This window comes from Homalodisca vitripennis, chromosome 2 (genome assembly GCF_021130785.1).
Source record: "Homalodisca vitripennis isolate AUS2020 chromosome 2, UT_GWSS_2.1, whole genome shotgun sequence".
In the NCBI taxonomy this organism is placed as follows: domain Eukaryota; kingdom Metazoa; phylum Arthropoda; class Insecta; order Hemiptera; family Cicadellidae; genus Homalodisca; species Homalodisca vitripennis.
The window spans coordinates 175,077,029-175,093,785 of NC_060208.1; the positions used below are offsets into that span (position 1 = coordinate 175,077,029).

The 16,757-nt window shown below is 32.7% G+C and overlaps 1 protein-coding gene across 2 annotated transcripts in view; it reads left to right on the forward strand.

Moving 5' to 3' along the window:
- Positions 1–10,903, forward strand: part of LOC124355061 (sodium/potassium/calcium exchanger Nckx30C) — a 495,401-nt gene extending 484,498 nt beyond the window's left edge. For both annotated transcript variants that reach the window (XM_046805974.1, XM_046805976.1), the window contains one exon: positions 2,898–10,903. In XM_046805974.1, coding sequence (XP_046661930.1) covers positions 2,898–3,138 — 241 coding nt within the window. In that variant the 3' untranslated portion in view covers positions 3,139–10,903. The remainder of the gene's footprint in view (positions 1–2,897) is intronic.
- The last annotated feature ends 5,854 nt before the right edge of the window (positions 10,904–16,757 follow it).

The window sequence follows — 16,757 nt, forward strand, 5'->3', positions numbered from 1 at the left end:
ACACACACACACACACACACACACACACACACACACACACACACACACACACACACACACACACACACACACACACACACACACACACACACACACACACACACACACACACACACACACACACACACACACACACACACACACACACACACACACACACACACACACACACACACACACACACACACACACACACACACACACACACACACACACACACACACACACACACACACACACACACACACACACACACACACACACACACACACACACACACACACACACACACACACACACACACACACACACACACACACACACACACACACACACACACACACACACACACACACACACACACACACACACACACACACACACACACACACAGACAGAGAAGCTTGAATCGGTTGATAAATATAAGTACACCTCCTAAGTTAGCTGTTAAAATTTTTGCTGTTGTTTAGCTGTTTCAGTTATTCAGTAACACTACACTTACGCTAATTTATACATTCATATTCTGTATCAAGAGCATTGTTACAAACACACGTTTATCTCTAAATACAAATCCAGTTATACAGAAATAATTATATTTGTTCATACTTTCAATCCAGAATACTCATCGTAATCACTTATCACCATGATCTAAAATTTCTTAGTAATACCCTCAAAGCAAGCTACTAAGTATTACAAGCTTCACCAAATTTCACAGATTTCTGACAATCCCCTTCTGCAGTATCCGGGCAACCAGCCATCCTGAAAACAATGCTTGTCCATCTCAGTTCCAGAGTCCAACAAAAACCAATTATCGTCAGAACGTGGGTCTTATCCTTGTGAAAATAATACTTGTGAAATGTATGAGTCTACAAAATAAAATAAGTCTGTCACCTAAGCAGAGTATCTAATTAAAGAATACCAACTTTGTACCATTGGAAATCTGATTTATAAAACTCGAGTGCAAACAATTCCCTGCTCAGATAGTAAGTCTATGCATCACTACTCATGCACAATAGTCACCGAAAACGCCGTGCCAGTTATAATTCCACTTCCTTTCAAATCTTGCATGGTTTAACAATCAAAATTAAAAAAACCCCACACAATCAGATCAGTCAATCCCAACTGAGGAATAGGAGTTGGTTTAATAAATCCATGAATGAATGAATGAATAATTTCTTTATTTGTAAAGGGGCGAAATTAAAGTCACATGGCTCTTCCTTACATTTAACACTACAAAACAATCAACTACTAAATACATAACTCCGGTCAAAATTATATAATTTAAATTTGTTTACTGTTTTTAAATCACCACCTAATCTAAACACAAGACAATTTATTTGCTTAATTCCCTTGCATGCTTACTAAACCGCTGTAAACAACTGTGCAGATATATTAATGTGAACTAATATAGTATAATGTGTGAATTAGACTTAGAGACAGTGCAACCTCTTTGCTTCTACGATTTGGCAATGAAGGAAACTCAAATGGAATGTCTCTTTGGTTGAAAAAGTGCTCAGTGGGCACAAAATACCGATTTTTGTGATAATTTTAATGTCTCTTATGTTGAGAAGGAGAACAACAATCAATTTTGGTAAAAAGGTAAGCCTGCTCTTCTTACCCTATGTATCAGATAAACTCTCAAAAGAGGAAACAAGAAAGCAAGACTTATTTAATAGGTGTTTTCCTAATACCTAGAGAAATTCATGTATACAATTATGTTGAAAGCTCGCTTTTTGTTCTATTTAACCATATATATATATATATATATATATATATATATATATATATATATATATATACTTTTAATCCAGTGTCTTTTACATTTAAGAGATATATATGCTGCTAAGATCAGGGGTTTGTTAATGTAGACTATTCAGATAATGTTAAAGGTGAAAATAGTAATCATAAATGTTGTCAAACGTTTTAAAAAGTTAACTTCTTGAAGTTAAGTATTGATTTAAGACGTATATAGATCACATGTATAAATATATATTTGTACACAATTTAATATCTAATTAAATATAGAATCGGTTAGTATGGTACTGTGCTTTTAGAGTATTAACAAAAGTGTCATCTAGGTACATAAAAACTGTAATATAAATTGGATATTTCAACCCATTTATCCAAATACCTTTTCTTCTTACGTATCTGGGATTATTTGAAAAAAATATAACAATGTTTTATAACAAAATAACAATTCAACTAATCCAATCTATTTAGGAAATGTTTTTGGAATATTCTATTTGTAAGAGTAGATAGGAACACTCTGTTTGCATTAGCAGCCCAAGTCCTTTGGTTTCTAGATTTCTGAATCATAAATTAAATAATTGAAATATAATTAATTGCCTAAGCCTTCTCTTCGAGGTACGGGACGAATTTCATTTCTTTTTGTCTATCCGCACTACATCTCGAGAAACATTGGCCTAATAGACCTGAAATCTTGCGTGAAGCTTAATTATAAACAATAAACAACAGCTAGTTCAACCATGGTGCAGGCCACTCCATGGAATTTGGCTGAGCATTAGCTATTATTCTTTTTTGGTTTTACATTACAATCGTGGAATAAATAATTTTGTAAACAAACTAAGTACAATCATATTATCCTCTATGTGATTGGAGTAGTATAAGAAGACTGAGATCCGCTGATAATTGTGTTGCTGCACGTGGAGGAGGAGATGTAAGGAAGGAAGTGCGGATATTGCTCAGTTGCAACGTATTTGCTCTCTGTACGTCTGCTCTGACTTCTGATCAAATTAGGAGATGATGGAAATGTTCAACTCAGGAATTGCACTATTGCGGAATCACGTGACATTGCAATACATACCACTAGCAATCAAGGATATAAAATCTTGTTTGTACAATCACTTTCCTGTTTTTCACATAACGTTTGGTTCTAGGTTACCAGTGCCTTGGTTGCTGTATGGGCTTATCTACGGAAAGCCAGTGGAGGTGAATAGTGTCGGAATGGTTTGTTCTATCGCCATCCTCTTCTTCATGCTCCTGTTTGTCATCATGTCTATCGCTTGCTTCAACTGGAAGATGAACAAGGGCCTCGGCTTCACGATGTTCATTCTCTACTTTGTGTTTGTCGCCGTCTCCTTATTTTTCGAATACGGTCATCTCACGTGTCCGGTGTAGGCGTCATTGAACCTGGCAAGAGCACGCACAAATTCAAGAGGTTTCAAGCCACCATTTATGTTAAAGTTAGTCGTTAAAGTTTCATAGCTAAGTTTCCACTTTTTTAAAATGTTTAGTATATATTTGTATGAGGGAAAAGTATATTTTTATAGTGTTTCAGGTTTGGTTATTTAGAAAACTATCAGTGCCGATGCAATATTCGTTTTCTTCAATACAAAACAGCTAAAGTAAAAACAGCAATAAGTACCGCTGGACGAATTGTTTCTATTTTTATAATAGCTACCACTTTATTATACCCTTTATCCATCGTTATTAAATGACACAATATTGAAATTTTTAACTGACTGACTTTGTTGGATAAATACTCGTATTATAATAACCATCAATTTTTAAAGTTCAAATGTAGTAACTCAAAGCTCAATGATAACATGTTTCTATTGATAGTACTTGTAATTAATAATTAGTTTTATATTTTGCACAGATATGTTCGCACAATGTAATTTTAACAATATACATTGTTATTGTAGGGTACAACACTATCAATCACGTACACAGAAAAAGTAGGTAATTACATCATAATTATAATGTTCCACTTTATACAGGCCAAACAATTATGGTAATTTACAAAACTTTGGATCAATAAATTACTACAAATTCAAATACCGAAACAGTGATAAACAGTTTAATCTAGCTGCACCAGTAAACAAACTTCTTAGGCACGTAAAGCAACAATTTTATCATACAATTCGTTAATATTAATGTGTTGTTTGTCATGAATTCTTTTTAGTGTTATAACATTGCATAACTAGACTAACTTGCATAATCAGACCTGGCCATACTGGTAAATTAATATCAACATATGGGATACACATAATCATTAATTGTGAAGTATTTTACTCCCTACTTACATAATCAGACCTGGCCATACTGGTAAATTAATATCAACATATGGGATACACATAATCATTAATTGTGAAGTATTTTACTCCCTACTTACATAATCAGACCTGGCCATACTGGTAAATTAATATCAACATATGGGATACACATAATTATTAATTGTGAAGTATTTTACTCCCTACTTACATAATCAGACCTGGCCATACTGTAGGCGATAGTAATTAGACAGTGAACATTAGTAAAACCTTTAAATTCTGAACCGTAAAGTTAAGAAAAGTGATTAAAAACCAAGGTCATACCTTCAGGGCGAGTTTAATAATCAAATTAACATTATTTTATGTTATTCATACTCCAAACTAATACTGTAAAGATCCTATTTCAACACTTGTTACTTTAGTATAAGTAGTTCCTCTAAGATGGTGAATGTGTAAATGACGCTTATTTTAAAGCTCAAGGATTATTAAAGCGCTACATTTGTTTTTTTGTGGATTTCGTGAACAATACATTGTTTCAGTCATATTTAGTTTTAAGAGTTTATACCAGAATACAGCATAAATACGTTTATTTTCCTACACCGAAAAGAAAACAGAATATTGCAACGACCACACTGTAAAAGCGTAGCTTGATTTACATCGAAACCATTCATTTATTTGTCTTATCAATCCAACAAAACTGGTCTAAAATTCGCGCCTAAACGCATTTGTTACCAATTATGTGTTTGTTTCTAGGGTGATGTATCTATAAGTTTACTAGATCTAGCTGTTTTGTATATTCTGTACAGTGTTATAGCGTAAGGTTTAACTCCAGATATAACATAGGATCTTCATTTAGGGCTTTGGACCGAGGAGAAAACACCTTCAACCGATTCTGGTGTGACTTTGTAATACGACATGTCCAAACAATAATAGCGTAACAATTAGTAGGTCAATTAAGTATTTGCATTTGCAAGTGGCATGTGAAACTTGAATTGTCCATATTTTTCAATGCCGTTTTGTAAACGTGTTTTTGATTGAGTCAGGGTGTACAAAGTCTCGTTGGTCCAAAGCCTTGCTTATACTAGGGGGATCCGTACATCCTTCGAGGTGAATGTTTTCATTTGTACATCAGTATTGACAATATCTATGTTAAAACATGTATGATACACCAATACTTCATACTCCTGTTGGGGCCTTGGTGGGAGAATGGCTTTAATGTAGTTTGTAATAATAAGGATGAATTCTCTTACTCATTTGCCAAAACAAACGTAATTTGCGTTTTTCACTTACACTCTGGGAGAAGTTGTAATTGAAACTCGGTTTTACGTGATCAAACCGTAAAATACAATGAATTATTTTAGTTTGTATTATATTACAAAGTAATATACTTTGCTGGCAGTAACTTGTTATGATATGTGTATAAATTTAGTTTAAATATATACGAATAAATACCTCAAACATAATTTTGAAATAAGAACTATTCTTTTTTTTATTGAATTCCAACGCTTAGTTTTGTAACGTACCATGAGAATAGAAAAATAATTTTAACTGTTTGGAATTAAACTAAATGTAGTTAAATGACCACACTAACTAAGTTCAGCTTGCCGTAATGGACGTAAAATACTGTAAGTATAACTTTAAAAGTTACTTTTACTTATACTGCGACTTTATCACGTATAAGGCAATAGATGTTTATTGAGATATGAATTATTACGTATTTCACATCTCTTCATGTAACCTAGTTGTTTATATATTCTCCATAAATGTACTATGGAACATGTGGTAAATTACCTTTTCGATTGGAGTTTATTTCTGCCTGTTATATTTACATTAAGTACGTTATCCAAGTGGTGCCGACTCTCCAGTGCTCCTCGTGTCCCGGGTAGGAAGGCCCCAACGCCACCCGCTTACTCCAGTAGACGTGGTCCGTGCGCGTGACAGTATTACAGGTCCGGTGGGGACGATCTGCCGCTCTACTGCAGGCTGTGACGGTTGTCTACAAGCCACCATGTACTTCCATATCAATGTTGTTGAACTGTTAATATTGCTTTGTTTATTTTTACTACATAGAGTGACGTAGTCGAGTGCGTGTAATGTACCGTAGTCGTGTCGGGCGAGGACAAGCAATAATCCCCCTGTGTCCGGCGCACGCGACGTGGCCAACTCCAGTCGACCGAGTGTTGTGCTTCGTTTCTTTCATGGACGATTTTCCACCGGTTTTCAAATCGGGAGGACGTTTTTTATTTGCAAATAGCTTAGTACGTAGGTGTTCTAGAGTAGGTATTTTGTACTGCGACAATTACTAACTGTAAGTGTTATAAAGGTTTAAATATTTGTTCACGACTCCTGTGGGTACAAGACACAGCCTTGCGGATGGACGAACGAGTTCGCAGAAACTTCTGGTCCATTTGACCTGACCGCGCTGGGGTCGAAGTCACGTGATTTGCGAGTTACCGATTATAGAGTTAATACTGTATATTGTGTGCCCAGAATTAACACTTTTGTACCGCGATGGGAACACGGATGTCCGCCCGCTGTGTCTCGTACCCCGCACGTTTGGTGCTCTATGTTGAATGTTATTGTTATAGTTTTATGTGAATCCATGCACAAACCGTTCGAATGTTTTACTGTGGCTTTTGTTCTAGTGTAATCCGACTTTAGGTGTCCAAAATGTTGTGGTTAGATAGGAGCTGATGATAAGAGCCTCTGTACTAAACTCACACAAAATGTACATGCAGACCGCAGATTCCGTGATTTTTCACTTTCCCAACCTCGACTCCTTTGTTATCGAAGATTCTGAACGAACTGCTAACAATGATAAAACCTTCTTATAGATTCCTAAGAATAATCGAATTGTTGACGTTCCACATAAAACCCACTTTGCTAAATTGTCTTAAACATATTAACAACAATTTTGTTACGGCATCCAAGTTTTGATAAATGAAGAAAGGAGAAAATTAGCTATCCTCTCAATTGTGTCTCTTTGATTATAAATTGTGTTATTTTAATTGTTATAACCACGTGTGTCCCTTAATGCTGGCATAATGTATGTGCAAACAAGAATCACAAAAGTTGTTCAGCACCCACCCTGTATTTTATAACAGCAAAACCGAATTACAATCACTCTCGACCGGTCTGATCTTTCCTCTACGTTTTGTGTGAGTGAAAAACTGGCTTCATTCATAAACGCTAAAAGTGCCTAGAATTAATATTATTACTGAGGTCTGTGTTGGATTCTTAGCCAATTATTTCCGCTTGTAGTGTCACAGTAGCTACTGTGTGACAGAATTGTGACAACAGACTTGTGATAGATACCTGCTGGCCTACTGCACGTAGCCTGTACATACGTAGTGACGTCGCCTCACCGTCATCTTCTCACTCTCATCCGCTCACTGCATTGTCTCTTTCTGGCAGACGTCAAGAAACTCAGTTACACTCGTATGTCATCTATTGTGCCCTCTAATTCTGTATTCACACAAAATATATATAAATTAATAGTTAATCAACTATTATTTTTCAACTATACCAGTGCAAGCTGTTTCATCAGCAAATATCGTAAATTTTTTATACGGTTCAAAATTATTTTAAGGTCAAATATGACTAATAAAGTTAAACGAAGTACTTACATTTAAAATAATTTATTGTTCTTTCTTCCCAATAAATTATGAAATTCCAACTATGACATTCCGTACAGTCCACAACATTTATTTGTGAATGTGTATTTAAATTATATTGAATTATGGTTATATTGTTTATATTATCTTTAAATTATAAATATGTCTTGAATTTATAGTTTGAGGAAAATTTACCGATGGTAACCTTATCTACCATTCCTAAAACAAACTATTTACTGAAATTATAGTAAATAAAAATTGAATTTTTATTGTTACATTTTTTTCACATGGAGTGTTATTCTGTAGCAAAATTTGGAAATCCCAATGGCTAGAACAGAAAGAGGCATTGTTGTAGGTCTTCCATCGCATACTTTTTACATATCATCTTCTCACCTTCAACGTTTAAAAGAAAGAACTAAAACTCATCTAATTTCTTTTCGCATGTTTTAATCTTAATATTACTACATATAGTCTCAATTGAGTGGTACAACCTTGTGGGAAACCCGTAGTGACTCTACCTTTAGAAGAATCGAGCCTAATCTTTTAGTAAAGAGTTGTGGTTTTTTTACATTGTGCATGTCAGTCTTTCTAACTACGATATGGTAATGCAGACGACTTATAGTCTTAGACATGTTGTTACGATTTTTTAAACTATATAAATAATTAGGTTTTTCAAAACAACATAAAAAGCTTTGTTCATCTCCGCCCAGGAATTGCAAAGACGTGAGCATTAATATTGCAGGAATTTAATTCCTAACCTTGACAACGATCCTGTAAGATTGTTTAAGAATATTCCCCTGTATTTAGGTAGATTCACAGTTTAAACCCTTATAGATTATGTTCTGTTTTTAAAGTGCGTACAAATAAAACTAGATCGATACTTTTCATTTTATTTAGTACAGTTTTTTGTATGTTTTACTCCATATTTTTTGTGCTTAAGCATAACACTGAATATTTAATGAATACTTGTGTGTATCCAGTAATTAAAACTATCAATATATCGTAGACATTTAACTTAAATTTCTAGATGATATTTTCAATACAAATCTGTTTGAAATTTTACAATACTTTACACACTACGTTAATTATTTTATTCCAAACTTCATTCATAATCATTAACATAAAAACATGGTGTGAATTCCTTGAACTTTATTTTAATAAATTATACACACAAATTTATATATGTTATATAAATTTATATAATTCTTTTATTTCGTGGACTTCCAAAAGCCTTCTATTTTTACCACATTATTATGTGGTTTATTAGCAGATCGTAATTCAAATATAATGTCAGATATCAGTTTTTAAGCGTGCGAGTATACTTTATTGTAAATATATAATTGGTTAAGTGTCATATTTATGAACATATTGAAGAGTGGTATATAGTAACCATCAGTTTTAAAATGTTTTTGGTTTTGTTATTATACAAAAGTATAATTCGTTTTGCTCAAATACTGCACCAAAATTTGTTAAATAACAATAAACTGGTGAGTCTTTACTAATCATGGAGTTCCGCTAAGTGTTAAAGTACATTAACCTACCACTCGTATTCTGAGAATAGACCAACATTAAACTCCCTCTTAGAATCAAGTAAAGTCATATAGTTTTAACCGTGAGACTCCATAGTACTTATATAAGCTGATTTGTAGAGATTAGATTTCGAACCTTTTCGGCAATTTAGAGCACGAAGTGAACATATTTTTGTATTTTTAGTGTTTAATTTTGCCACAAAACCTTCTAGCGTAGAAATTATATTTGAATCGTGTGATCGGATGCTCTCTAATAGGCGCGAAAGAATTTTAACTTAGAAGTTGAAAGGGAGAAATTTAGGAAAGTTTTCATATTCAGCGAAACACGATATTTTGACAAGTCCTAATACCGCTTGACCCCCTTCACGTTGCTCAATACTGCACGGCTACATGATGACCAAGGCTTTTTGCATAGTCATACAGTAATTTAGCACCTCACACACTCTTAAGCTATGATTATATACAATTTTAAATAATAAATAGCGATATACTATGTCAGCGTAGACTCTCGTACTTAGAATTACTAATATAAATATTTAGTCTTATCATGTAATTGTTAATATATCTATATATATAGCGACTATTTTTAAAACTTTATTGTACTATCGGTTGATTGTGATATTCTTTATGCTTGTTATTCTAGTAGAGTGGGATTTATTTCTCTATCAGGCACGACGGGTGGTACGACTGGTTATGCTTTACTTAACAGTTTTCCTTTTAAATACTTATACTGTGGGTTAAGGATCAACGCTATTAGACTAAGTTATCCTAGATAAATTGTTTAATTGGGTTGTGTCGCAGCAGATTATTTAAAATGTGATAACAACACATGTTAACTTTCAATTGTATGTATAAAGTGATTCCGGTTAAAAGGTTATTTATTGCCGCTTCATAAAAACTGTTTCACTCATTAAACTGTGTAACTCCACTATAGAATTTAAAATATTAAATGAATAAAATGACTAATAACTCATTAATGTTAAATAGTGATAAAATAAAAGGTTATACAATAGTGGTTGAGATTATTATTGGTCTTGTGCAATTGTTATAGATTAACTGTACTTACAGTTACTTTATGTCCTATTTATATAGTATCGCTTCTATTTCATTCATGTTATGTTAATTCATATCCTTAGTAAGACAGTGGCGATTGTATGAATTGTATAACTTTGAAAAGAGTGCTTATGAATATATTTTGAAAAATTTGGGGCTATGTAATTCTTTCAACAGTAAACAAACAATGGATTGTACTATAAAGATAATGCAACAGAGATAGATTTTAAGGAACTTATTGAGATTAATAGATTTGAAAATAATTTGTAATAAGAAAAAAATATTGTACTGGTAAACTATAAAACTTACTGATGAGTAGGAATACTTTTGGTTACAATTGGTGGGATTACTTCGTTTAGAAATTATATTCAATTCATTAATACTTATAAGTACTAATGAATATTAATACTACAATTTAAACTTCAGAGTTGCTAGAGAGCAGATCAAATTACTTCTCTTGAAAGCTGATTATTTAGAACTGATAATGCAAGGCTGCGTACATACACGTGGGTGGTAACCAATGAAACTAACATGCCGAATTAGGTTCTCTTAGCTTTGATTGTGCTGAGGATTCTTTTGTGGCATCATTGAACACTAACATGTTATGTAATTAGTCCATCTTGTTATCATATTTCTTTTATATTGTGACAATATTTTAGCTATTCAGACCTGATAATAAAAGCATTAAGGAAGAGTTTCTAGTATTTTTTTTCCTTATTATTCGTTTACCCACGTGGATTGGATCCTTGTGTGTACCGTGCAATGATATGCATTCTTAATATAATTAATTACTTGAGTGAGGTATTACATCGAGTCTTACAAGACTAAACAAGGAAACGTGAAGTTTGAAAACGCATTTCAGAAATGAATAAATTTTTTATGTACTCTGAAGGGGATACAATGTGTTTTTTATTGTTTTATTTCAGAATCGTAACTCTTTCCCGTGGACACAAGAATGGAAAAACTGTCTTGATCATTTCACGAGAGTTATGTGGTTTAATATTAGGAATTTTGACCAATTTTGTAACAAGGCTAAAGAAAACATGCAAACATGGCTAGAAATAAAAAAATATTTTTTGAATAATCTTTGAAGGTTTTTATTGTAATATTTATTAATGGCTAGAAAAAATATAGTATTTTAATGAAATATAATTTAGAAAAATTATATATATTTATATATGTGTACATAAAATACACGTTTTAAATAGTAGATAACATTTTATAATTTATAATTATAATTTTTATATTTCTTTTATTTTAAATGAAAAATTTCATTCCACTACAAATATTTCATATGATTTACAAATACAGAGGGTTTTACAGAAATATAGAGCCTAAATTGTATTAAACCACACGTACTATATATAAACTATCACTATACCTTTGACGAATAATTATTAGTTACCAGGATCCTAGGACAGGACAGGACGTGTAGTTCCAAGCTAGTTTCTAAAAATAACGACTTCCCTTGAATGGATATTTCCATTCTTTTGTTAGATTTTCCTCACAGTCGTATACCATTTCGTGACTCGTAGTCTAACGACGAAGGTCCAGCATCAAGGAGTATGAAGAAAAAGGTATGAAGCAATTACAAGTTATAACGGACTGTATTATGCAACGAATGGCACTACCATTCCCAAACTAATTAGCCTTGAGCAGAGTCAATAATAGCTGTCTTTCCGGTAAGGATTAAGCATGGGTAAATAAAATACTTTGCATTATTTATACACAAAATACTTAAATCATGGAACTTTATAACTGATTGCTTTTAATTTAAATATTTAATTTATGAATTACATAAGGATCTCGGCTTGATGTTTACTCTACTGTGAAATATGAAATACAGGCACAGCTCGCGGGGTTTTACTCGTGGCTGAGACAAGCTAATTTAGTGTATACAGGATTAATCTCACTTTTACCGGAAATGGGTGATTGGCTCAGTCATGTAAAAACAGACTTATAGGGAGCGTTCATTATCACTGCTTTATCATAATTATTCTACGATATAATTTATTATAAAGTGTATAATATAGATACTATACAAATTATTAATTTTCTTCATTTCTTCTGCTGAGGGTCAGATATCAAGTTGCCCACCATTTACATTACTTTAAATGCATACAATTAATTCCAAGTGAATTGACTGAAATACACCTTCCGGCTTAGACGGAATATCAATCTGGAGAAACATGGTTAACACTTTTAATTTACAAAATACTGATGGGACAATAATTCTCAAGATTAATATATACATATGTAATATACTCTAACACTTTAACAAATTAAGAAATATAATCATCTTAAAACCTCACAAGGAGATAACCGTTATAAGAATATAATTTTTCTTTTGTAAAAATTGTGATTTTAGCTACAATTAATATTCGAAATTATATTGTAATCATACTCACTAACAAAGATTCAATTCTATATATCTCTTTTGACTGCTGTACAAATTAACCTAATTCACGGACGTTTTACGAAGAACAGTAAAAGATATGCATTACTATAATTTGTACGACAATTATTTTAAACACAAAGACAAGCAGTCTTGATAAGAAAAAGCTTATAAAGATGCACTCCTTAGGTGAAATTTTTTTGTAATAAAGTTCATAAAGATTGAGTCAATTTTTTTTAATGCCAGCCTCACCAATTCCCCGGAGTTGTGCATTGGTTTCAGAGCATCACCGCTATATGAAACAAATAGATTCATCCACATACGCAGAAGTCTAAAGTCTACAATGAAATAGAGAGCGTAACTTATACAGTATTGAATTCAAAGGTAAGTGAATTTATGTGTTGTTCCATTATAATAGTATTTAATTAATACTTTATTACATTGCTAATGGTTGATAATTTGGTAATACATAAAATATTATATATTTTCAGTTAGAATTTTCAAGGCTGTATAGATAAGGATATGACAGCTTAGCTTATTGAGTTAGTAAACTGTAAAATACAACATTTTCCATAAAAAGAGTTGGGTGTACAATTAACGAAAATCATGATGTATGACACTATCCTAACCTAAAGATTTTCATTAGAGTAACCCAGCATCATTGCTAGTATATTTTTCAAATTATAGTTTTTTCATTGCATTGTTAGCTTTTGTTTCTCGACCGATGGGTTTTTTCTTACTTATTCGCTCCTCTGCCCTTTCATAATGACATTCATTGGGTTGCCGTTGTTTAAGTGAACATTTTTGATTTTACTGTACCTGGTATAATTCACTCGGGCAGCCCAAGAGCCCCATAGAACTACGACCACCTAGTATCCAACAAGGAAAAATGAGCATCCCCTTTTTAGTACCCATCATTCTTGATAAGTTCGGAATTTGACTTACAACTGTCGTAAATAAAAAGTCAGTCTAATTTTATTTTCCTTATATCATTGTTCTTACGTAATTAAGGTTACTAAATAATGCAAGGTTTGATGTTGATATATATTTAATACATATCAGCTCCTCTGCTATTTTAATTGCTTTTTTCCAAAGAAGAGAACTGTGAGTTATGAATTTGACACTACACTACACTTCCTACACTATCCTTCTTTAAATTAGAAGGATATAAAAAAATTATCCTTAGGTAAATCATTTAAACTGCCAGTTATTCAAATTAAAAAAGAATTTTGACTTTTAAACACAACGTCATTATACATTTGCCAGTATGTTAAGTTAAAAATATTGTAAATTAAATACACTGCTCCTGAATCCAAAAAAATGTCTCTTAATACAGTATCATAGCTCATTTCCATGAAATAAATGTGCTCCAAACGATTTGATTATTTTTCTGTTCAATGCACTCCAGTAATCCCTTTCTTTTCATATGGCTAGTCTTGGAAAACTCCCAAACGACCTTAATTCTACCTAATTTCTTAAGAGACAGCTGGATGTAAAATACGACGCCATTACTTACTTTAGCTGACAGATATTGTTTATGAGGACATTAAATTTGCTAAGATTCCCTAATTGTTTTAAACAGCTCTCCCTTCCCTGACGTCATCTTATGTTTTCATACACATACGTACGATTATTTCATTACGACACATACGACTTTTTAATATCGAAATTCCAATTATTGTTATTTCAGTAACTTAATTAACGTATCATTCCAGTTCCTAGTTCTATATAAGCTGTTCTTGAACTAATATAAAAGCTCTTTAGTGTTAAAAATGAAATGTCTATTTCTGAAAGCATTGATTTACAAATATGTTGTATCTAAGATACACAGCATGAAAGTTAGCCTAAATAGTTTCTTTTTAATATAACCAAAATAATTACTGATACAAAACAATTTTGATATCTGGAAGTATTTTAAAGTAAAAACCACGAATCGCTCCATGGTATTGGCAAATAATGTCTTTAACTTCTTTATTGCTATTTAAGATAGTGAATGGAAAGTTATAGATGGTAATCCTGTGGTTAAATTGAGCGATGAGTAATTTATGTCTCTAGTTCTTTGCCTTCTGTTGTTGTTGTAAAATTAACGAAAACCATTATGTATGACACTATCCTAACCTAACGACTTGATTAGAGTAACCCATCATCTTTGCTAGTATATTTTTCATCTTTTAGTTTTTTCATTGCATTGTTAGCTTTTTTCTCGACCGATGGGTTTTTTCTTACTTATTCGCTCTTCTGCCCTTTCATAATGACATTCATTGGGATGCCGTTGTTTAAGTGAAAGTTTGTTTAGAGTGTTGTAACCTATGTATTTAAATGTTAACTACTACATCTATTTTAAGTGTTTAACTAATCGACATTGTGAAGAAAATTCTAAGATCCTGAGTTGTACCATATAAAGTTAAAAATTTCTAAGACTTGAAAAATGCAAAACGACATTGTAGTGAAGTTTATGAGTAATTGCTGTTTACGGAAAACACTCTTTACGAGGCCATAGTGTGTTTGTGTTTCAGTTATTAGCTACTATGCCCTGAACGTTTACTTTAAGAAAGACAATAACCTCTTTACGAGACCACAGTGTTTTTGTGTTTCAGTGTTATTAGCTACTATGCCCTGAATGTTTACTGCGAGAAAGACAATAATCTCTTTATGAGGCTAAGGTGTTTGTGTGTTTCAGTGTTAAGCTACTATGCCCTGAATGTTTATTACAGGAAAGACAATCTCTTTACGAGGCCACAGTGTTTCTGTGTTTCATAGTGTTTTCTCGGACTATGTCCGAGACGTTTACTACGAGAAAGACAATAATCTCTTTATGAGGTTAAGGTGTTTGTGTGTTTCAGTGTTAAGCTACTATGCCCTGAATGTTTATTACAGGAAAGACAATCTCTTTACGAGGCCACAGTGTTTCTGTGTTTTAGTGTCAAGCTACTATGCCCTGCATGTTTACTACAAGAAAGACAATAATCTCTCTAAGAGGCCAGTGTTTCTGTGTTTCATAGTATTTTCTCAGACTATGTCCGAGATGTTTATTACGAGAAGACAGTAATCTCTTTACGAGGCCATAGTGTTTCTGTGTTCCAGTGTTATTAGCTAATATGCTCTGGATATTTATTATAATTATTTATTCCATGTTTAAGTTATCTGTCGTACAGAAAGTTGCATAGCTTTCTGACAAGATTCTAGCTTGCAGTGCAAATTAACCAACTCTCCCTGTCATTTATGTACATTAACATAGTCAGGCCTATACCACCTGCTTCATAATACAATATCTGAGACTTCATAAATAGCTATTCCCAAGGACTTACAAAGGGCATTTATAAGTCCTTGTTGTAAGGCGTTCAGAAACCGTAAGTAACGTACAATTTCAAGCACACCCCAAACAATCTTTGTTTTTGCAGAGAAGCACGTAACAGGTATTATTCACTTTTGACCAATAAAACCAAATTTTAATTCAGAGAACTTGTAACTCGAAGTTATTTGAAACCAAAACTTTCAGGCATTAATTAATGCACAACCCACGACGTAACATATGCCTTAACACATTCAATACAATATCCATTAGTGCACAATATCCATGTTTAATATGCACACGAATGGTTTCTCGTACTTCTTATGGACTATTTTATTGTGTGGATTTGCGGATAGACATTTTTACAGATTAATTAACTCCAAAAGAAAACAAATTGTATAGCCAATAAATTAACTTACATATAGTCGAGCAGTGAATCCTTCAAGGATATTTAAATACTGACGTTGCCTAGTGTGTATATATTTGGAACCACATATTCTGTTGTATCGTATGCTAGCTTCTGAGTTCATGGATATGAAATAATTACCAAAGAAACTTCAGATTGCGAGACTGTAAGTTCACAAGTATCTCTCATCACAGACCGCCGTCCGTTTCATAAGCTTCGGGTAAATACATTGAATGAGTTACCAATGTGAACAAAAGTCTTAGTAAACTATTTGATGTCAAATGCCTTGAATTCCTTAGTTTTGAAACATGATTAGTCCTAAGTAATACGTCTCTTCGAACTACTCTCTCAAAGTGGACATAAATTAATTCTTCTTTTTATGCGAAGACAAGTGATTCTTTAAAATATGTATTTAGTTCTAGTCAATAACAAATTTGAGACATCCTATTGTTTTC